The sequence below is a fragment of the Vulpes vulpes genome, chromosome 1 (genome assembly GCF_048418805.1).
Source record: "Vulpes vulpes isolate BD-2025 chromosome 1, VulVul3, whole genome shotgun sequence".
NCBI classification, from domain to species: domain Eukaryota; kingdom Metazoa; phylum Chordata; class Mammalia; order Carnivora; family Canidae; genus Vulpes; species Vulpes vulpes.
In genome coordinates, this window is record NC_132780.1 from 16,610,741 (window position 1) to 16,632,994 (window position 22,254).

The 22,254-nt window shown below is 56.9% G+C and overlaps 1 protein-coding gene across 3 annotated transcripts in view; it reads right to left on the reverse strand.

Annotated features, from left to right (window-relative positions):
• The window catches only part of LRRC4B (leucine rich repeat containing 4B), a 38,686-nt gene extending 17,418 nt beyond the window's left edge, over positions 1 to 21,268 (reverse strand). The window contains exons 1-3 of one of the 3 annotated variants that reach the window (XM_072757380.1): positions 21,031 to 21,169; positions 7,050 to 7,174; positions 4,518 to 4,849 (exon numbers count right to left, since the gene is read on the reverse strand). In XM_072757380.1, the coding sequence (XP_072613481.1) occupies positions 4,518 to 4,814 (297 nt within the window). In that variant the 5' untranslated portion in view covers positions 4,815 to 4,849; positions 7,050 to 7,174; positions 21,031 to 21,169. Of the gene's footprint in view, positions 1 to 4,517; positions 4,850 to 7,049; positions 7,317 to 21,030 lie in introns of those variants that run through there. The other 2 variants (XM_026014149.2, XM_026014146.2) reach the window with 2 other exon arrangements.
• Between the last annotated feature and the right edge of the window lie 986 nt (positions 21,269 to 22,254).

Here is a 22,254-nt window from a genome sequence, read left to right on the forward strand (position 1 = left end):
CTGCACTCCCTGTGCCCGGGCTCCTAGGGAAGGTGAAGGGAACTCAGGGCTGCCCCTGGTTCTCACAGGCACTGCAGGGATCCCCCGTTCTGTGCGCCAACCTGTGCTTCCACACACACACACATAATGCTAAGTCCCCAAGGTGGGAGTTCAGGAGCTGGCCTCCCTTCCCTAGACAAATATCTGCTGAACATCTACTGTGCACCAGGCTCTGTTCCATGTGCTGAGTGTACAGTGGGGAGGGGGGTGAGGTCCCTATCCCCATGGGAATGACCATCTGTGTGGAGCAAGTGACCACAGATAGGACAGGGGAGGCTCTCAGATCCCCAGAACTCAGGCCATTTCTATGTGGCTTTGGTGTCTGTGCATACCCGTGTGTGAAAGCATGTGTGTATGTGTGTATGTGTGTGTGTGTGTGTGCGTGTACACATATACACTCCCACGCAAGTTTGGGGGAAGGGGAAGTACCAGCCATTGTGAGGGAGGACAGCACTCAAATGAGCAGGACACCCAGGACTTGTAAGGCAGCGCCTCTCTGATCTTCCCTCTGACCCTGAGATTCTACTTCTAGGAATTTATCCCATTGGCAGAATCCGGAAAGTTCCAAGTGCACCAGGGATGTTGACTGCAGTGCTGTTTCTATCAGTTAAAACTTTGGAAAGAAGGGACCTAGTGAAGTAACAGGAAGGTCTATGCGCTGGGATCCTGGGATCATTAACACTGACATTTTAGACGAATGTTAGTGCCAGGGAGAAAGATGTTTGTGTTACCCTCTCAGGTGTCTAAAGGCAGCTGCCAACCGGTATAAAATGATGTGATTTAATTTTTTTTTCCAAATGTAAAAAAAAAAAAAGCCAGAAATGTGTTGACCAGTGCTGCCCACCGGGCACACACCGAGGGCCTGCGTGGAGAGGATGGGAATGGAAAGACACCAGGTACTAATGGGAGTCACTTGTTTGTCAAATTCCTCTTGGCTTTTGTCCTTGTGTTTTAACTTAGGTGTATTTTCTAGTTTTTCTAAATTAATTTGCATTCATTTTGTAATAAATAATTTAAACAGCCATTTACATGGGCACAGAGAAGAGCCAGGAAGGCTTTAAAATAAAATATAAACAGGAGTTATTTATATCTAGGTGGTGGGACTAGGGATGACTTTTTTTCATTTTTTTATTTGGATAATTAAAATGGTACTTCGTCAAGCTCCCCTGATGGCTCCCTCGGCAGCACCCCTCCCCCTGCCACCAGCAAGGTGTCCCTGAGGGAGACCAGTTCCACTGAAAGTTCACAAGTGTGCACTCTTGTAGACAGGACACTCTCTGCCCTGGGGGAACAGGCAGTTTGGGGGCTCGGTGGCTTCCGGGGTAGGGGTGCAAGCACACACAAAAGTGGGTGTTTCACAGTGCACTTGACACATGGCTATAGCAGACCTGCACATGACTTATAAATAAGTTCACCTATGTCCATGGGGCTCCTGTGGACATACTGACACGGATGTGGATCGAAAGTCTGGAGGCCAGGGGACTGGGAGATGGGGTGACAGACACACAAGCAAACAGGCCCAAGCAAAGGGGCCAGCTCAGACCTAAAACCTGGGAGTCATCCTCTCTTCCCTCTTCCCACACCCACTCTGCTGGAAAATCCTGTTGTCTCTACCTTCAAAACAGACCCAGAATCTGCCCACTTCTCACCACCTCCACTGCAACCAGCCTGGTCCCAGCCGAGCTCCCAGCATTTCTCTCCCCGAACTCTGCACCAACAGAGAAACAGCAGATCTGGGATTCAGACCTAGGCCCCCTGGTGCTGGATCCATGTGCTCTTTAGGCCTCTCACATCTCAGTCAGAGAAACCACATCAGGAGCCTGTCTGCCCTCTACTCAGAGCTTCCCCTCATTCCTGTATCATTCAGAGAAGAGCCCAAGTCCTTACCATGACCATGCGGCCCTACAGGATCTGCCACTCTGCCCTCACCTCCCATCCTCTCCCCTGGCTCCCTCTGTTCCAGTCACACCAGCCCTGTTGATGTTCCTCCCACACACCAGGCAGGCTCCCACCCCAGGGCCTTTGCACTTGCGGTCCTCCCTACCTGGAATGCCCTTCCACAAGACTCCACCTTTATCGCTCAAATGTCACCTTCTCCATGAGGCCATCCTCACCTCATATCTTTAAAGCTGCAGCCAACCACCCCTCCTCCTGCACCCACCATCCCCTTCCCCCATCTGTTCCCTTTCCCCACAGCCCTCTGCATCCTGAACACATGCCATTTACTTATCATGCCTATGTCTAGGATGCAGGTGGGAGGGGGTGCAGGGCTGGTTGTCCTAGACTACTGCTCCCTACCGAGAAGCCAACCAGGAGATATTTAACAAACACAAGTGTCCAGGGCAAGGGCACGGATGTCTGGAAAGGGAAGCTGTGGGCCCAGATTGTAAGGTGGTGAAGGGAGTCTCACCTGCAGGACTCAAGGGCGTATTCAGGCAGAAGTGTGGCCTGAACAACTGCTCAGCCCTGGGAGGGCACCTGGTGTCAACTTTGAGGCTGGCAGGCTGAGCTGAGCCATGTAGAATTTGAGACACAATAAAGACACAATAAAGAGCCTGGACTTCATTCCAGAGTCCAAAAACCTTCAGAGGTTTCTAGGCAGAGGTGAGCACCCCTCAGTGGCCACTGGGAGGCTCGACTGGGGATGCGGGTAGGAGCTGGCGGGGCTGGGGAAGTGTTGCTGGGGTTGCCATTATGAGTCTATGGGTGGAGCCTCATGTAGAGCTCAGCAAATGTTTGCTGGACTGAATTGTTCACTGAACTCCCCAAAGAGAAAATGGGCCAGTTCTATCGAGGAGACACTGCTGTGGCTTTGGGCTGCTGGTGGGGTGGGCTCAGTAGCCCCAGAGCACAGATGTACCTCCTGACGCTCTAACATCTCCCTTTCTGGTAATGTGCCATCCCATTTGTTCATGGTTTATTCCCTTCTGCCAGGTAAGCCACCCAGGAGCAGGGAAGGGTCCTGCCCATCCTGGTCATGACCTAACACAGGGCTGGGCACAGAGCTGGCGCTGGTACCACGTATTGATCGCCACAGGAGTAAAATAAAGGATGGAGAGGGACAGACAGTGTCCAGAGAACAAAGGTGTGTATGGGGAGAATGAAGTGAGGGTGTTGGCCCCCTTCTGGGAGTCAGGGGCAGGTCAGCTTAAACCAGTGCTTGAGAATGTAGGGTGGACTCCAGGCACACTGGGAGGCAGGCCTGAAGCCAGAGGGGGCAGGGATGGGGCAATGGGACAAGGTCCTTTGTCTCTGGACCCTAGCTCTGGCTTGGGTCCTTGCCCTGTGGCCACCCAGGACGGCCTTCTTGACTTTGGCAGCCCCCTTGGCACTGTGCCCCTAAAAGATCCCCCCTCTTCTGCAGAGGGGAACCCATTCCCAGGACAGTGAGATGGGAGACACTGACCCCTTCCCCTTCCAGGGACAGACCAGGACGTGCCATGGAGAAGGGAAATGTTAGCTCCCAGTGGCCTGGGACATCACACAGGAGCCCTCTCCTCTCTTGGCTTTATGCGCCAGGGTTCGGAGAGGCTTGCATGGTGTGGGGCACTGACCACATGCCTTTAAAATGGTGGATCTCAACTAGGGCAATCCCTCTGTTTCCCCAAATATCTAGCAACATCTGGAGACATTTTGGAAAGTGGGGGAAGGTGCTACTAAGATCTAGTGGCCAGGGATGCTGCTCAACATCCTACAGCACATAGGATGGCCCTCACAACCAGAGACAATCAGGCCCCAAATGCCAATAGAATAGAAGAGAGACCCTGCTTTAAAAAAGCACAGCTCTGCCCTCACAGCATCATATATAGTCCACCTTAGTCACAGTCTCAATTAATCAGGTGGCAAGTGTCCGATTGGAGCACCAGCCATGTGCTGACATGGGACTAGGCATGTGGGAGTGCTGAGATCTCCAAATGTCACACCACTTCTGGGCACATGAGCTCCGCACTGCACAGCAGATTAGTGCTTGCCAGGTGACAAAAGATTATAAGTCCCTGACAAGTATGAAACCCATCAGCCCTCATCCAGTCCCTTGAGGCAGGTCCTCTGTCATCCCCATTTTTCAGATGAAGAAACAGAGGCACAGAGTCATGCCCTCACAAGCCCAAGGCCCTGCAGTGGGTGTAGCCTTGCAGAGAACACAGATGCCTTGTGAGAGAGCCACTCTGCACACCAGTGAGTCCGGGGCCAGGCCAAGGGCTCGCCTGTCCTGAGCTGTGGAAGGCAGGCAGGTGGTCCTTCCCAGAGGCCCAACAGGCTGGCACAAAGACAGGGAGCCTCGCTGGAGAAAACCCAGACAGGCTGAGATCAAGTTAATAGGATGCAAACAGAACCTCATAAGTGCCAAAGGGATGGCCATGAAGAGCTGGAGGGAATACCCACAGCTCAAGCAGGAGGAACCCAGCCACCACCTGTGCACTGCCACTACTCCCCACCTGTGTGCCCCCCCACCCCCACTGGCTGCCAGCCCAGCTCACCTGGATGCCATTCTCCTGCAGGTTCAGGTACCGCGTGTTGACAGGGATGCTGGCTGGGACCTCAGCCAGCTCTCTCCGCGTGCAGATCACTCGGCTGGCCTGGTTGCTACAGGAGCAGGCCGCGGGACAGGAGGTGGCTGGCGGGGAGCCCCCTCCGGCTGCCAACGTCATGGCCACGCCGCCCCCGCCGGCTCCCAGGGGTGGGGAGAAGAGCCAGAGGAAGAGCAGGGCCCCATGGGGCCAGGACATCCTACCGGGCGGCAGTGGGGGGCACGGGGAGCTGCGGGCGCACGCCATCCTCAATGTTCATGCTCCGCGTGGGCGCCGGGGGGCTGTTGTGGGGAGAGAGAGGGAGAGGCTCAGTGAGGGACAGGGACCCTGTGTGGCACCCCGGCTTCCCCACCCCCAGGCAGCACTCTGCCACCGATGCTGCCATCACCACCCTGCTCTGCTCAGGACCCAAAGCGCGGGGCTCCTTCAGCCCCATGGAGGGACAACCCACCACTGAAGGAGGCAGAGAGAGGGGCTAGCCCTGCCCTCCTGCACTGTCTCATGTCATTCCTGACCCAAAGATTATACCTATTTCGCAGAACTGACAATGGAGGCAGAGGTGGGGTGGGGAGAGAAAGGCTGCCCAAGGCACTTGGCCAGGAATGGAGAAGTCAGTCAGATTCAAAACTTAGTTCTCTGCATGGTTTCAGAAAGGTAGAGAAAGAGATGGAGGAAGAAGAGAGACAAACAGACGAAGGGACAGAGGAAGGGTGGCATGCCAGGTCGCCAGGTCGGGAAGCCTGGCGGGGTAGGGGGTGAGGGGAGGGGGCGTTGCAGCCTGGACTCTGGCTTCCCTCACAGGTCCATCCAAGTCCCCTCACCACCTGCAGGACCTCCTGTCCCCTCACCCAGCTCCCTGCCTGCCCAGGAGTGATTGCAAGAGGCAAGTTTCCCAGCGGCACCAAACACCCTCCACTGGAGGCCCAGCTTCAGGCTGCTCTTCAGACTGTGGTCACCCCTCTGGCCCAGCCGGCCACAGACCTCACAGTAGCCAGAGATCTGAGTTAGACTCAAAGGAGGAACTTGAAGAAGGTAGGGTGCCAGACAAGGTGACTGTGGAGATAAGGTATGGGCAGGAGAGGCTGGGAGGCATCGTGTGGGCGGAGGGAACAGACTGGAGAAGACAAGGGTGGGGAGGTGGCCAAGGGGGGCCTGGGATGGCCACACCCTCAGCCCCCACCCCCACTGGCCCTGGAATTGCAGGTGCCCGTGTGGAAGGCAGGTCTGGTGGGTTCGAGCCAGCCGCTGGCTGCCTGCCGGGTTGGTGCTGGGCAGCTGAAGGGGAAGGGGCTGGGGCAGAGCTCTGGGTGGCAAGTGGGCGGGGTGGGGTTAGGATCCTATCAAAGAGGACCCGCGGATCATAACAACAATGGCAAGAGCTACAATAATAGCTCCTGCGTTAGGGTGAGCCCTTTCTCGGCCCCAGACTCTGCACACACCGTGTTCTCATTAAAGCCTCACAGAAACCTGGAAGCTGTTGGGACGCCCAATCTACAAACAGGACACTGAGGCTCTAGGAGGGGGGCAGCTCATTCCATTGCGCACAGAACTGGCCAGGTGGTGGCAGAGGGGGACTGTGGCCCCAGGTCTACTCTCCCTTCCATGCAGCGGTACATACGCAAGTGTACCCACATCAGCAGGCTCTGCTCCAGCTCCAACTCAAGTTCCCCACTAGTGATGGGGAGAGGGAGGTGGTCTGCACACACATGCACAGCCACATCAGTGACACAGGCACACTGTCAGGCCCACTGACAGTGGACTCTCAGACCCACAGACACAGGGCCACCCCCCTACCTGTCCAGTGCACGAGTACATGTGCGTCCCTGTGAGCGTGCGCGTGCTCACATACACACACACACACACACACACTCACTTCCTCCTTCTGCAGTGTTCAAGATAAAAATGTGTGTGCGTAGTCTGTGTGCCTGAATGCATGTGTGAGAGCCAGAGCTGGAGACAGGGAGACAGAGAGACAGAGGGATAGAGGGACAGAGGGAAGAGGGGGGAGGGGTGGATTCCGAGTCTGTATCCTGGACTCATTTTTCTCCAAGGGGAGCTGGGGGGGGGGCGCGTGTGCGTCTCTATCTGCGAGTCATGTGAGCACAGTGGGGTCTTTGCTTCCCAAGTGTGACGGGGAGGTCTATGCTGGTCTTCATCCTGCACCCACCATTCCCTTCCCACCTCCTAAGGCTGGAGATGACCCAGCCCACACCTTTCGAGCCCGGGGAGCCGGTGCTGCTCAAGGGGGACAGAAATTGCAGCTGAGGGACCCACAGGCCAGGATGCCCGCAGCAGCCATCCGAGGTCGAGGCCCGCTGCCGCGTCTCTCCCTCTGCATCTGTCACCATCTCTCCAGCAGCCAGCCTCCATCCCTCCCCCCCGGCATCCCAGCTTCTGCAGCGGCTGGGCCTCCCGCCCCTTCCCTCCTTGCCCTCAGCCATCTCTGTCCTTGTCCCCCACCCCACAGTGAGGGACACTCACCCCAGTGGCTCCGCTTCCGCTGGGCCTCTCCCTGGGCCCCAGGCCCCCCCCTCCACATGCCTCCAGCCGGAGGCGGCGGGGGGGCTCTGTCTCCCCAGTTCTCCAGGGCTTCCTTCGAGGTTGTGCTGGGGGGGGGCGCAGGGGCTTCTTGGGTCTCCCCGCGCCCCCCCCTCCTCGCCGGTCGCCCTTCCCACCCCGGGAAGGCCCGGCTAGGCCACTGCAGCGGTCTCCTCCTCCCCTCCCTGCTGGCCTCCTCCAGTCTCCTACCCCCACCCCCACCTTTACCTCCACTCTCCCCAACCACCAGCCTCTCTTCTCTCCCTCACGGCCCCCGGCCCCCTCCTCCTCTCTGCCAGTCCCCTGGCCTTGTCCCTGTCCACCTCCTTGGCCCCAACCCCCCCTTGTAGGCTCCCCCTCACTGTCTCAACTCCCTCGGGAAGACCGGGCCCCCTCGCTCCTTCTCCTCCATCTCCTCCTCACTCTGGCTCTGTCCCCATCACCCTCTCGTTGGCTGGGGAGCCCGTCTTGGTCAGATTCTCTGTCTGTCTGTCCGTCTGTCTTGGTCTCTCCCGGCCAGGCTCTGTCTCTCTCTTTCTCCGCGATTACAATTTCTAGTCACACGGCAGTGCAGAGCCAAGCTGTGCCTCAGCTCCCTCCCTCCCCACCCCCTCCCTCCTTCTTTCTCTCCTTCTGAACGGGGAGGGCGCCTCTCCTCCCTCTTCAGCACCCCCTTCCGTGCACCGAGAGGCCTCCCCCTCCCCCGCTAATCAAAGGCTCCGTTATCTAATTAACCCATTGGTTCTGGGCGGCAGGGGAAGGTCGGGGGGAAGCGGGGGAGGAAGGTTGATGGCTGGGCTGCCCTGGGAGGGGGGGTGTGGGCTGTGCCAAGCCTGGCCTCGGCCTCGAGCCTCGTGGCACAGACTCCGCTGCACAACGGGCTGGGCCGCTGCTGACCCCACCCCCCCACACCGCTGGCCACAACCACCCCTCCTGCACCTGTCCCCCAGCCCAAGGGCAGACTACTGAGCACAGTCTCCCTGCAGGAGCTACCTTCAGGACCCCAGAAGCTCCCAAATCCCCTCACCATACCACACAGCCCTTTACTCCCACCCCCACCACTGATATACCAGCGAACCTGAGCCAACAACATCGTCACCCAGTCCTTCAGCCAAGGGCCAGCCCCCATTCATGCCACAAAGAAACCCAGCCCCAGATGCAGCCCTCTCCCCTGGACCTCAGCCAGATCCGGACGGCCGCCTCCCGGTACACTTCTGCAAAATGGGCAGGGCAGCGCATTCATTTACTGGATTCATTCATCTGCCCATCTACCCCCCCTCCCCCGAAAGATTTTCTGAGTCCCTACTACGTGCAGGCACTGGTGTAGATGCTGACAAACGCTACCTCCACACTCAAAACCCGGACATCCACAGGCTACAAAAGACAAGTAGCTACAGTAGAGCACATGGATCAAGTGCCAGTGGGGCTGGGTTTGAATCCTGCATCTGCTGTTTCCTTGCTGTGTGATCTCAGGCCAGTGACTTCATTGTTCTGAGCTGCAGAAGGTGCTGTGAGACAGGGGTAATAATAGTATTGGCCTCATAGGGCTGTTGGCGGCTGACTAGCTAAATGCTCAGCAATGCTGCTCTCTACCTTTCCTCTACCTTTGCAACACACGCAGATCTGACCACTTTTCATCCAGCCCCCCCAGGCCACCTCCCAGCACCACCTCCATCTCCCCCTGAGACCAGAGTCCTTCCTCACTGGTCTCCCACTTCTGTCCTCCCTCCCATTCTGTTCCCACAGACAGCCAGGGGAGGGGGCGGTCCTGTCAACATCCAAGTCAGACTCTGCCCCTCCTCTGCTCCACAGCCTCTCAGCTGGGCCAGTCTCACTAGGTGGCAAGGGATATCACTTTGGTTTCTAGGCCCTCTCTCCCCAGGCTGGGCTACTTCTCTGACTTCAGCCCTTGCTTTCTCTCCTGTTCACTCACTGACCTCAGGACACAGTGGCCTCTTCATAGTTTTGAGAACAGGCTGCATACGCTTCTTGCTCTTCCCTCTATCTGGATCCCAGAGGGTCCTCAGTCTGTGCCTGCCTTCTCTCAGGCCTCCGCTCAGATGTCACCTTCTCAGTGAGGCCATCTTGATCACCTCAAATCACATAGCACCCTGCCCCTCTCCAAAACCTTCTCTTCTTTACTTTCCTACATAATATTTATCACCATCTGGCCTTTTACAAGCCCACACTTGAGGGTAAGCTCCCTGAGGGCAGGTGCTGCATCTGTTTTGTACAGTTTGGATGAATGAATGCACGAGTAAGTTATCATTGCTGTTCGTCTATTCGTCACAGACTAACCACATTTCTTCATACAGTCACTCAGAGACACACTCACCCAGCCATATCCCTTGCTCTGCACCCCCAGGCCAGGACACACTCCGTCGACTGAATGTCTCAAGCTTATATCTCAGCCATCCCCGATCCTGAGGTCTCCTCCCATCCCAGGAGGCCTGCCCAACGGAGGGGGCACCTCCATATGCCACAAACACAACCGCCTTCAGCTTGATGCCCCGTGCCCACGCCATAGCACTACCTGGATGGCCAGGTCCCAGATATTATCCTTTAGAGTCCTAAACAGCAGGTCCCCAGAGCAGCTCCTGTGTCCCACTAAATGTCATGTTCTGAGGAGAACTGCACCTCAGATACCACCTGTGTGAGCTATACTCCTGAATACTGCTGGATGCCAAGGAGATGCCTGTCCCCAGCTGTCCTCAGATACATCCCTCCAACACAGATGACAGGACTGCCAGCTAGCCCTTCCTCTTCTGGGCACGGAGTACACATCTGAGTGGCATCAACTCCTTGAATACCACCACCACCAATAATGGTAATGCCCATCACATACCTGGCACTTCCCAGGCACCATTCTAGGTGTTGTACTTGGAATAACTCATTCTCCCATTGACCCTCTGAGAGAGGCTACTCTTACCCCCATTTCACAGATAGGAAAGCTGAGGTTCAGAGAGACAGTCACTTGCCCAGGGCCACGCACAGCTAAGTAACGGCCCCTCCCTGGTCAGTGTTCCCAGAGCAGAAAGGCCCCAGAGAACCCCAAGCTTGTCAGAACAGCACCCACAATTCCCATGGAAGTTCCTTGGGGGCACTGAACAATGCCCATCCTCCTGCCAGCCCAGGCTCATCCTTGCTGCACAGAACGTGACAACCCTACCCTGCTCCATACCCTGCTGGCAGAGGTCATGGGATCTGTCCTCAGCAGTCCCCTGCTTGTCACAGTGCATCCCTCACCGTGATGCAACATGTTCGCTGAGCATCCACTATGTGCCCACTGCTGTGCTAAGAACTGCCCACACCTCCAGCCACTGGTTTCTCTCCGTGGCCTATTCTCATGTCCAATTTACAGATGCAGCCACAGATCCAGAGGGCTGAAGGCACTGGCCGGTGGTCACACAGCCTGTCCGTGACCCTGCTGGGACAAAGCCCAGGACCTGGCCAGGTCACTGTGCTGCCTCTCTCATCCCCCGCATTCCAGCAGAGGCCTCTTGCTTGTTCTCTGCCCCTACCTGGTGTGAGGAGTGAAGTAGAGCTGGAGAGGCAAGAGGCCCCAAAGAAAGAAGAGGCATGCAAGGCAGAAAAGGGCAGAGACAGAGGCAGACGGAGGAACAAAGACAGAGGGCTGGAGACACACATGACACACGACTGTCCACGTGAGGGGGCAGGAGAGAGCAGGAGTCTATGAGAAGGGCAGGAGAGCAGAGAAACCCTGAGAGGGAAAAGAGGACCAGGGGAAGGTGTGTGGCTGAGGCCTCACCAGCTTCTCCATCCTCCCCAGCCCAAGCCCCAAGAGATCTCGGGCACTGTGCCTGAGAGGATTCAGGCAGATGGCGGATCGGAAACTTGGGGGCTCAGGGGAGGTGGGGTGAGGAGAAAAGGGAGGCAGGGAACATTCCTGTCAGGCATACTCATTTTTCTGGGGGGGAAGTTCAAAAGGTGAGAGAAAAGACAGGAAATTGACTGCCATCGCAGCAAGAGGGATGGAGGTTAGATCTAAAGAAGAACTTCCCGACTGTGAGGGACTGGGGCGGAAGTGGAGCCTGGAGCCGGGAGGGTGGAGAGACATCAAAGCCAGAGAGAGCTGAACACTTCTCTCTAGATGCCTGTCATGTGCGCAAGGCTGGGAGCTGTTAAGTTAGTGGGGGGAGGGTACGGGCAGAGCAGGCTTTGGGGACGATGAAACAACTTCACACGTGTCCCTTGGAGCCAGTCCCTGTCCTGAATGCTTTTCAAATGAAAGCAACCCCAAAGCCTGGAGAATTGACAGTCCCCTAACTTATGAGATGGGGGAACCCTGGGCAAAGGGCTGCCCAAGCTCCTCAGAGCTGCTGCTGAGGAAACAGGTGGAGGGGTCTCAGCCCTTGACTCTCCCCAGCCGCCCACCTGGGTGGGTCACTCACTGGCCAGCAGCAGAGTAAGGCGGGAGGGGCGGGTGGGTGACTTGCTAGGAGGAAGATTATCCCAACTTCCCACACTGAGGCACTGCCTTTCCTACAATCGTTTCACAAATATTTACTGACTGGCCCTCACCTCCCACCCTCCGAGCTCCAGCCACACTGGCCTCAGGAGGCTCCGACGCCAGGGACGCCAGGCAGCCTCGGAGGTTTGGCCCAGCTGTTCACTCCTCTACCTGGCTCCCTGGAGCGAGTCTCCCTGTGTCAACAGGTTTTCTAGCCCCGCCCCTGCCCCCGCCCCTGCCTCTTGCACTTGCACTTCCTCTGCTGCCCAGCCCTCCGATGGCCAGAAGGTACCCTACAGACAGCGATTTGTTCCGTCTATTGTTTGTCTCCCGCCAGAAGGTGAGCTCGGCAGGCAGGGAGTTTGTCCGGCTTGTTCACTGCTGCGTCCCCCGTGCCTGGGACACGCAGGCCCCCACGGTGCCTCAGTGGACACTTGCAGAAAGAAGAACGAGTGCGCGAGCGCCCCCTACCGCCAGGTCCCCCGCTGGCGTTGGGTGTAGGTGCGGCCAATGAGACCTGTGCTGCTCAGTAGGGAGTTAGTGGTCCACAGGGGAGCCTCATGAAGGCTGAGACGGTGAGCACAGGGTGGGGTCCCGGGAACCTCTAGGAGAAGCACTGCCCCTAGCCAGTGGAGGCGAGTCGGAAGAGGGGATGTCAAAGCTGAGACCTGAAGGATGAGCTGGTGAGGTGCAGGGGCCAAAGAACTTCTGGATTCAAAGGCCTGGGGGCCAGAGAGGCAGGTGGGAGTGAGGGAGCTGCAGGGGTCCAGCTCAGCCACAAGAAACGTCCTACCTCCACATTTGGCTGAGAGGCAGGGGTGCTGGGGGGGCGATGTTGAGGCAGGGAAGGGGTAGGGTCCTCTCTGACTGAGAAAGACCCCTCTGAGTGAACTGGAGTAAGGCTGAAGGCTGGGGAAGAGCTGGGCCAAGGGTCCAGGGGAAGAGGCAGAGGCCATGGCTGGAGCTTTGGGGACGGAGAGGAGGGAGACAATGAAAAGATACAGCAAGTTGGCAAAAAGGGCAGAACATGGAGGAAATGCAGGAGGTGAGACAAAGTTCTCCTTAGAGATCTGGGGTCAGATTCTAAAAGCCAGGAGAGGAGAGAGGGCGGGAGAGGAGAGAGGGCCGGAGAGAAGGCCAGGGGTGGAGGAAGAGAACCAAGAGGGGACTCTCGACCAGGACCCCAACCCTAACCTTGGCTGGTAGGTGGCGACTCCACTTAGGTCAGCAGTCCAGATGTTCCAGATGTTCTGGGAGCAGTGGTGGAGGGCTCTGGTCAGTCCCTGGCTGTGAAGCCTTGGGCCAGCCCCTCCATTTTTTTCCTCCTGTTTCCTCCTCTGTAAAACAGATCCTCGGGGACACTCAGGGGCTGAGGGGCTTCATGAAGCTCCTCAAGGGGGCCCAGAACAGGGTCTGGCTTCACAAGTGATGAGCAAGGATAAGCAGGACTCAAGGCCTGGCTGGTCCAACCCTGTGTGACTGCCAGTTTTCTGCTAAGAGCCTTGCTGTCACTCTATTTCCTCATCTGTGAAATGGGAATTAATAGGGTACCACATGACAAAGGGCTGGGAGGGCGAGGGGCTAAGGGACACAGGAAGGCCTGACAGCGGCAGCTGTCTGCCAGCTGGTATAGAACTGTTTCAGGATCTACTGAGTTGCTGTCCAATGGAAAGCTCTGCAGCTATGGAAATGCTCTCTCTACATCGTCCACTATGGTAGCCATGAGCATGTGTGGCTAGTGAGCACTTGCTGGGTGGTGAGTGACTGAGGAATTGAATTAATTTAATTTAAATTAATCTAAATGTCACTGGCCACATGTGGCTGTGGCTGCAGTGATTATGGTATTGGACAGTGTGATTCTAACTACTGATACGGCTGTCCCATGTGTCTGGCTGGACCCCAGTCCTGCTTGAAACTGGTTCTGCCTGAGTCCCCAAAGCTCAGGGTCCTTCTGCTCTTATGGGATCCTCCAGGAACCAAGGAGATCAGCTCTGGAGAAATGAGCTTTACTGAGGGTAAGAGGCCCAGAAGCCAGGCCAGCTCTGCCTGTGTCATCTTAGGCCTGCAGAAAAGGAGCTACAGGAGCTCCACTTTAGTGGAAGGGCATACTGAGGCCTGGTGACATCCTTGCTGTACCCATGAACACTCAGACCCGGCACGCTCCAAGTTGGAAGCTCGATCTCCAGGCCCCTGTATTCTGTGTACACGCTGTGATTCTGTGAGGCTCTGGGATGTGTGGGCAGTGTCACACTGCTGAATCGAATCTACTTGGGAGAGACCTAGGACTTGGTCTGGTATGGGAGGTTTTCAAAACAGGTCACTGCCAAGGCTCTGGCAGGGGTGTGTGAGGTGAGTTTGCAGGTGGGAGGGATGCAGTGCAAGCCAGTTTAACTGTGGTCTCCCTGGTTCCTTCTCCCCTTATACCCCGGAAAGGGCAATTTTGCAATTCATTTTCTACCTCAGGATAGAACTAACCATCTTTATAGTTAACATACTAACTTATAGTTAACTGCATAACTAACTTTAAAAAGTTGAGGGGGGCGGGGAGATGTACACTAGAAGTAATAAAGAGTGGAAAACCATTGAAACTGGAGCAGTGTCTCTCGGACATCCAGACATCCACATGTGTCCAGATACCTGGGATCTTGCTGAAGTGCAAATTCTGATGGGGGTGGGACGGTCTGGGTGCAGCTGAGGGGCCTCCTTTCCTGGGGCTGCTGGTCCTGGAGCACCCTTGCCCTCCATTTCAGGATGAATCACTAACTCTTCTCCTCCCTCTCCACTGCTCTGAGGAAGAGAGTGCTTAAGGGTGGGCTAGACCCTGGTGAGAACCTCAACTGCCACAATTGCCAGCCATGGAGCCTTGGAAAGGGATAGCAGTGCTTGGGGCCTCAGTTTGCTCATCTGTGAAATGGGGAAAACAGCTAATCTTCCTTCAGGGGTGGTGAAGACTCATTGGTCTGATGTCTGTGATGGGTTCGGCGCAGTGCCTGGCACACAGACAACTCTCGCTGAAATGATTCTCTAACTGTGAACATCCTCCTCCTCCTCCTCCGTGCCATCACACCATCATTCTAAGATGATGGAGAGCTGGAAAGAGTGCTGGTGTCCTGGAAACTTGGGTTCAAACTCTGACTTGCCACTTGCTCACTGTGGTCTCCCTCCTGTCCCTGCCAGGCTCTGTGTAATGACACCCAGCTTGGTGGGAACTGATGGTGACACGTCCAGTGCTGGGCACTTAGATGACAGTGATGTTAAAAGTTATTTATTCTGGGATGCCTGGGTAGCTCAGTGGTTTGGCGCCTGCCTTTGTCTCAGGGCGTGATCCCAGGATCTGGGATCGAGTCCCATATCGGGCTCCTTGCATGAAGCCTGCTTCTCCCTCAGCCTAGGTCTCTACCTCTCTGTCTCTCATGAATGAATAAATAAATAAAATCATTTTAAAAAAGTTATTTATTCTCACTGGATCAGAAGAACAAATCTCTTCCTCATTCTATGACTCAATCTCCCCCCTTCCCATATGTAAATCTAACATTTCTGGCTGGATCATTTATCAGGGAGTGGAGGGACCATTGAATCACCTGAGGAATCTGTCCCTGCCCCACCAGCTAGACATGGATTGGACACCCTGTGTCCAGGAGAGGACACTGTGAGAATCGAGGTGGGTGGGTCCTTTCCCCTGGGGGCATAAACAAGACTAAGGGGCAGGGAGTCCCTGCATTACAGGAACCCTAATGTCTCTTTTAAAGTCTAACCTTCTGTGAGTCTACTGTTATTAACAATCTGATTATTGTTATGATTAGCAACCCGGATTTCTACTTAGAGGGCTCTATGGATACACATTTCCCTCTGGAAAGCAGTGGTCTCAGCTGGGGGAAGCAATCTGCAGGGTGCCACGCCTGGGTTTGCACTCCCAGCTGAGCCACGTCTGGCTGTTGACGTTGGGCAAGAGGCCTCATCATTCTGAGCCTCAGTGTCCCTGTATGTCCAACTAGGGATGACAACTGTGCTTCCTTTGGAGGTCCACCGTGAGGAGTAAATGGGACAGATCCACACAGAATGCCAGCACACAGCCAGGCTCATGGTAAGCTCTCGATGGATGTTAGCTCTTATCATCTTGAGCCATGTGTTTGAGGGTTCTAGGCAAAAGGAGGGCAAATCTCAGCATTTCCTGCCTGGGATTTGCCCCTCAGGAGAGCTGGGGCTGGCACTGCTCTCTGACCTTTGTCTCTGTGTTTGAACAAGATGCTCCAAGGCCTAAGTTCAGCTCCCCAGGCAGGAGAGTGGGCTGGGGGCTTCGTTGGGGAAACAGCTCAGATGGGAAGGGAGTGGCCTGGGCTGCTGGCCCAGCTCCACCTCCCTCCCTCTCTCCTCCCCTTCTGGGTCATATACATGCTTCCACTTCCTACTGGGCCCAGCATTCTCACACTTGGCAGCCCTCTTGGGGACCCAGTGGTCCCCTGGGATGGACTCCTGCCTGACCCCCAACTGCAGGGTCCCTTCCCAGCCCATCTCCCAGGCCTCCTATGCAGGCCCTCCGCCTCCACCTGCCATGACAACAGTTGTGCGTGTGGGTTTCCAGGCAACAAGGGGGCATTTTGCCACTGTTCTTGCTCTTTTGCCACTCCCCTGTCTGGCAGAGCCACGCTACTCTCCGAGACCTGTAAGGGAAGGGATAGGGGCTTCTGTTCAGTGAGGATGGAGGGACCCTAAACTCAGAGATGAGGAGGTGTCCACACCACCGGAGAGGAAATGAAAATGCACTCCTACCGCCTGAAAGAGTGAAGGTGGAGGAACTAATGCTGGGCCCAACCACTGTAATGGCCCAACAGTTACCCTTGTCATCTGTACCCCGACCTGGAGGTGGGGCCAAATGCAGCCCCTCTGAGAACAGAGCCCCAGGCCTGTCACTCTGCCCCCTGTCCTCTAGGACCTACACCTGGACCAGATGAACTTCCAAATATGCACCTGTTCCCCAACACACAGAGAAACTACCCCTGCCTGGGCTACAGTTCCACACTAGGGGGACAAGTGTGGGGTCTGTGGCCTTCCCCAGCAGTTAGCCAGCTCAGCACAGGCAGCAACACCGAGTCTAGAACGCTGCAAGGGGTGGGTTCGAAGCTGACCCTGGCTGTGGAGAACTTGTATGTGCCCTGCACCCTGGTGGTCCTGTGAATTTCTACTTTGGCATGGCAGGGGGCAGGTTAGCTGAAGCAGGGCCTCTGAGCTAGGGCAAAACTGCCAGGGGTGGGGGGATGATGGGGCAAGAGGGACAGGCAGGCAAAGCCCATGGCGGAGGGGCTCAGATTTTGGAAAAAACCCCAGAGAAGCAGCAAGGAGAGAGTGACAGGGCAAAAAAAAAAAAAAAAAAAAAAAAAAAGCCACGAGGAGAGGAAACAGCCAGGATTGAAAACTCAGCTGTCTATGGAGCCAGAGCTGGAGCTGGGCAGGAGCTGGGCAGGTAAGACAGATGGACGAGAATAGGGAGTGGTGGCCCACTGGCACCTGAGCATGGCCCATGGCTAACCTAGAAGGAAAATTTTTCAAAAGAAGCTGATAATCTGGATTTTTTTGTGATGTGACTGACATAGAACATTGTATGAGTTTCAAGTGTACAACATAATGATTTGATACTTGTGAAATGATCACCACAGTAAGTCTAACATCCATCAGCATGCATAAGTACATTTTTTTTCCTTGTGATGAGAATGGATTTTTATGTGAAATCACCTTTTTTTTTTTTTTTTTTTTAAGTTAACAACATATGAAATACTTGGAAAGCACTTGGGGGAAAGAACACTCCCGGCCCACAGGCCAGCAGGGTAAGTGCTCAGGAATGTGGGAAGGTGAGTGCAGGGGAGAAGCGGCAGGAGGCAGGGAGGAGGTTGGAGGGGCAGGGTGGATGGAGGTGAGGGAGAATGACACAGAGGAGGAGACAGTATGCTGAGCCCAGAGTGGAAACTGAGGCAGGTTTCACAGCAGATGGGCTTTGAGAAAGACTGATGCATAAGTTTCAAGGTGTAGCTGGTGAGATGGGGGCAGGAGGCACTGGGCTGGGGGAGGGGGAGAGGTCATGGGGGAATGGGCTTGATAGAGATAGGAGGTCCCAGTGACACCTTATGACAGATGCCTGGCCGGAGGCAGGGAAGGGTGAAAGATGCTATAGGATCATGGGATCATGGAGAGGGCTGCCATCCCAGCAGGCAAGGCAGGTGAGCACAGGGGTGGGGAGGAAGGGAGACAGGAATGAGGAAGGTGGCAGGAGAATGGAGCCAGGACACTGGAAGAAGCCCAGAGGGTCCCATCCGCCTCCGCACCTCCCAAAGATGTGTCAGTGGCCCTCTGATTCCTGCTGTCTCAATTCTATTGTCTTCTCTGACAGCAAGGAGACCCCTAGAAGTCCTCTGACTTGGGGAACATTCTTCCAACTGCCTTTGGGTGCATTAAGCGTGAGCACAGGAGTCCAGCAGGGCTGGATATCCAGTCGGCACATGCCTGTGCCCCTCTCTTGGGCTGGGGGGTGGGGTGGTGTTGACTGTGTGCAGCTCTGTTACTGCATTAGCAGCATGTGGGGCTGCATCCCCAGGGCTCCAAGGCCACTTCTGTACCTCTCCCTTTGTGTCTCTTTGTGCATGGGAGTTCATGAGGCAATCATGTTTGAGGGCCTCTCTGACCAGCGGGATTCTCTGTGTGGTGCTGCCTTTGTCTCTCCCTCTGAGTCTCTGTATGCGAAGGACTGTGTGTGTCTCTTCTGGTGTACCCTCTCCTTCTCCCTGCCCTGCTCCTTGCAGCCTGAGGCCCCGTTCAGAGGGTTAAGATGGGACTGTGGAGTCGTATGTGTACACGACTCCAGGTCTTTCTCCTGGCCTCTGGCTGACTCTGGGTACTGCAGCCCTGTTTGTAACTGGGTCTCTGGCTGCCAGTGAATAAGTGTGTGTGTGTGTGTGTGTGTGTGTGTGTGTGTGCTCGCATACCTCTGCCTACACATGCTTCTGTGTCTTTCTCACACTCTCCCACCCTCTGCCTATGGCTGATTCGGGTCCCTTACAGTTAGACACTGTGCCTCTAATCCCCCCTGCACCTCTGGTGGTGAAGTGAAGTGTTCTCTGGCTCCTTCTTGCCAGCACTGTGGGTCGGTAGGCACCCTCCCTGAGTCTGTGGCTCCCTGTGTCTCTGCCTAGCTCTCTTGTTCTCCCTCCTCTGTGTGTGTGGATGGTGTGTGTTCCCAACTGACTCTCGCTTTCTTTCAGAAATTAAGTGAGTAACTCTGTGTATGTCTGGCTCCGTGGTGATGCACCCTAATTGTGTGAGTGTGTCTGTTTGGGAGTCAGGTCCCCTCTCTCACTCTAGCTGTTGCCTCTATCTCTCTGGCTCCCACCTTTCCCTGCCTTGTTTGAGGGTCTGTCTCAAAGCCTTCCTGCTGCTTCATTCTCTGCCTCTCCTTTTTGAGTGCGCTGTGGACAATCAGGTGGCCAGGGTTAGAGGAGACCCAGGGAAGAGAAGAAGGAAGGCGGGAAGGGGAAGAGAAGGGTGCAAGATGTAAGTTAGAAGGAGCTAGGAGACAGAAGATGCCACAGGAAGAGGGAGGGGCCCATCCTGGCCATGGTCCTGGGAAGCGGGGAGTTTTTAGGGGGGGAGAGGATGCTGCCGGCTGCTGGGACCAGGAGGGAAGCGACTCCGGCTACTCCCAGCTGCCGCTGGAGCCTGAGTTCCTGTCTGGCGGCTGCGCGGCCGGGACTAAGGATGTGAGGCGCATAGCAATGGGGCGCTGCGGAGGCTCGACTGCAGCTCCCAGCTGGGGAGGGAGGGTGGGGAGGGGGCTGTGGGGCAGCCCTGAGGCTCCCTTGCCCCTCCCCCTTCCCAGCTGGGCTCTCCCCAGGGGATTTCCCCACCCTGAGAAAGTGTCTCCCTGAGAACCGGGCCTGAGGCTGCGGGGAGCAGGGGAGGGAGAAGAGGAGGGTACACCAGAAGAGCAGCAGAGGTGGGGGTGGGGAGAGAAGGGTCAAGATGGGAGTGGCAGAAAGAAAGGGATGGGGGTGTGTGGGGGGGAAGAGGGGGCTCAGGGGCAAGGCGACTCAGACCCTCAAGAGAGACTGGCTGCGCTCTTGGCAGGAGAGAAGGGAGGAGCCCATGGAAGGGGGTCTTGCAAACTTGGGTGGAACCCTGGACAGAGCCTGGGCCTCGTGGTCCTGGACTGAGGAGTTGGAAGGAGGCAAGCGTCAGGAAGGAGAGGTTTCAGAGATGCCCCAGGACTGGGAGGTGTGGGGTTGGGGGATCCCACGGGGCAAGGAGACAGGGAGACAGGGAAAGGGGCTCTGAGTGAGGAAAGGTCATAAAAGGCGATCCCAGACACAGATGAATATGTGAGAGAGACAAGCTGGTGGTAGTGCTAGGGAGAAACACCCCTCCCCAACATACACACTCTCTCACACACTCGGATCCTAAGCAAAGAGGGGAAAAGACAAGGGTTTCTGAGACTAACACTGTAGGGAGTGGGGCTAGAGGAGAGAGGGACTAAAGTCAGGGTCTCCTGGAGAGGTCAAGGGAGTGGATATCTGGTGGGGGAGAGTCAGAGACGGAGGTGAGAGGACCCTGAAGGGAAGGTGAGGTGCAGTTAGAAGGTCTTAGAAGAGCAGGTGTGAGAGTGGAAAGCCAGCAAATGGGGGGGAGGGGAGGTCCCCAAGAGGAGAGGGCTAAGGATGGTGGGAGGGAGGTAGTGGTTCCGTGGAGACACATGCGGGAGGATAGAAGGCCCCAAAGCAGAATCGGGTCAAGAAAGGGGGTCTGGGGAAAAGGGAAGGACAGGGGTTTCCTTGCCCACCGGTAGGGGTTGGGGTACCCCAGAGAGAGAGAGGGGCTGAAGATTGGGGAGGGGGTAGTCTCGCTCCCCAGTCACCCCCTCCGTCTTTCCCATTCTCACATCCCAAACTCCCCGGTTCTCCCTGGTTACCAAGGCAACCGCTCCTGCCAGGCGCGGTCACCAAGGAAACCCCGTGCCCGCCTCTCCCCCTTCCCCATCACTGGCGTGCCCCCCCACCCCAAGCAGCAGCCGTGTGGAGGTGGGAGGGGCAATGGTGGGGGAAGAACTCGGGCTCCCACCCCAGGAAGGGGGGCCCACATCTACACTCGGCTAGCCCCCCCCCAAGCCTACATCTTCAACCCCGCAGCTGGATACGCGCAGCGATCACCGGACGTACACCACCCCCACCCCCCGCGCCCGTCCGGGAGGCAGCGGCGACCCCCCAAGACAACTCGCATGGCCCAGAGAACCCCCACCCGACTACCTCCCCCACCCGCTTCGGCTCTCCATCAGGCCCCGCCCACTGTCCTCTGCCGCCGACCCCCCCCCTCCGGGAGGAGGCCTTAGACCACGGTCCCCTAATTAAGAATGCCCCCCACCCACCCTCCGCGGTTCCTCCCGCCCCCACCCGGCGCCCCTTGGCGGCTACTCACAGCGAGGAAAGGGGCTCCTTCTGGGGGGCAGCATGCCCGGCCCGCGGGGGGAGGACCCCCCCAATGAGGCACAGGGATTTGGGGTACGAGGCCCGCTGCGGGGAGGCGCGGGGGGCGGGGCTGCGGCCAGGCCTGGGTCTCTTGAGTTCTCCCCCCTCCCCGGCTCCTGGATGGGGAGGGGGCTTCCGCAGCGGCAGTGGTGGGGTTCGGGGGGACGCTCTGTCTCCTCGCTCGCCCGCCCGCCTGCCGCCCGGCCCGGCGCCCTCGCCCGCCGGCCCGCCGCCCGCCTTCCTTCTTGCCTTCCTTTCTTTCCTTCTTTCTTCCCTTGCTTCCTTCCTTCCAGCCTTCCTTCCTTCCTTCCTTCCTCCCTCCTCGGGCCGCCGGCGCCGCTCTCCCCCCACCCCACCCCCCCAGGCCCCGGCCCCGGCCCCGGCCCCCGCCTCGGACGGTGCGGCAGCGACCGCGAGCAGCCGAGAGCGGCGGAGACGGGAGCGGAATACTGATGATGGAGGGGGAGCGGGAGGGAGGGGAGGGAGGGCGCCGGGAGGGGGGGGAGAGGCTGCCCGGGAAGGAAAGGAGGGGGGAGAGGAGAGAGGGGAGGGAAGACAGAGAGAGGAGGAGAGGAAGAGGGGGAAGAGAGGGGAGGGAGAAAAAAAAGCAGAGGATGGTTAAGGGAGAGCAAGGGGGAGGGACGAGAGGGTGGAGGGGGAAGGGTGGAGGGGTAGAAGAAACAGAGGAAGGAAAAGGGAAGGGAGAAGAGGGAAGGAGGAGAGAAGGGAGGAAATCGGTATGGAGAGGGAAAGAGGGGAGGTAAGGGGGAAGGAAGAAGGAGGAGAAGGGGGAGGGGAGGGGAAGCAGGGGAGGGGAGGGAAGAGACTGAGAGTGGGGAGAGGGAGGGACTATGTCCGAGACTGGGGAAACAAGCGGAGTAACTCTTAGTACACCTTTGGTAAATATTTGCAGAATGAATGTGGGAGGGAGGGGAGAGGGAGATGATACAGGGCTAGAGGGGACAGGCAGAGGAGGAGGGAAGTGGCTAGGGGACAGGGACAGGAGTGGGGCAGAGGGGGAAGGAAGCAGGGCCCCCTTGGGGGTCGCAGTGGGGAGAGGGAGTGGGGGCTAGGCTATTAGAGTTAAGAGCCAGGGGGAAGCTGGCAAGATGGGGAAGAGGGCAGGGAGGAAAGGAGCTGGACAGAGGATGGAGGAAGACCCATGGTGGGTTTG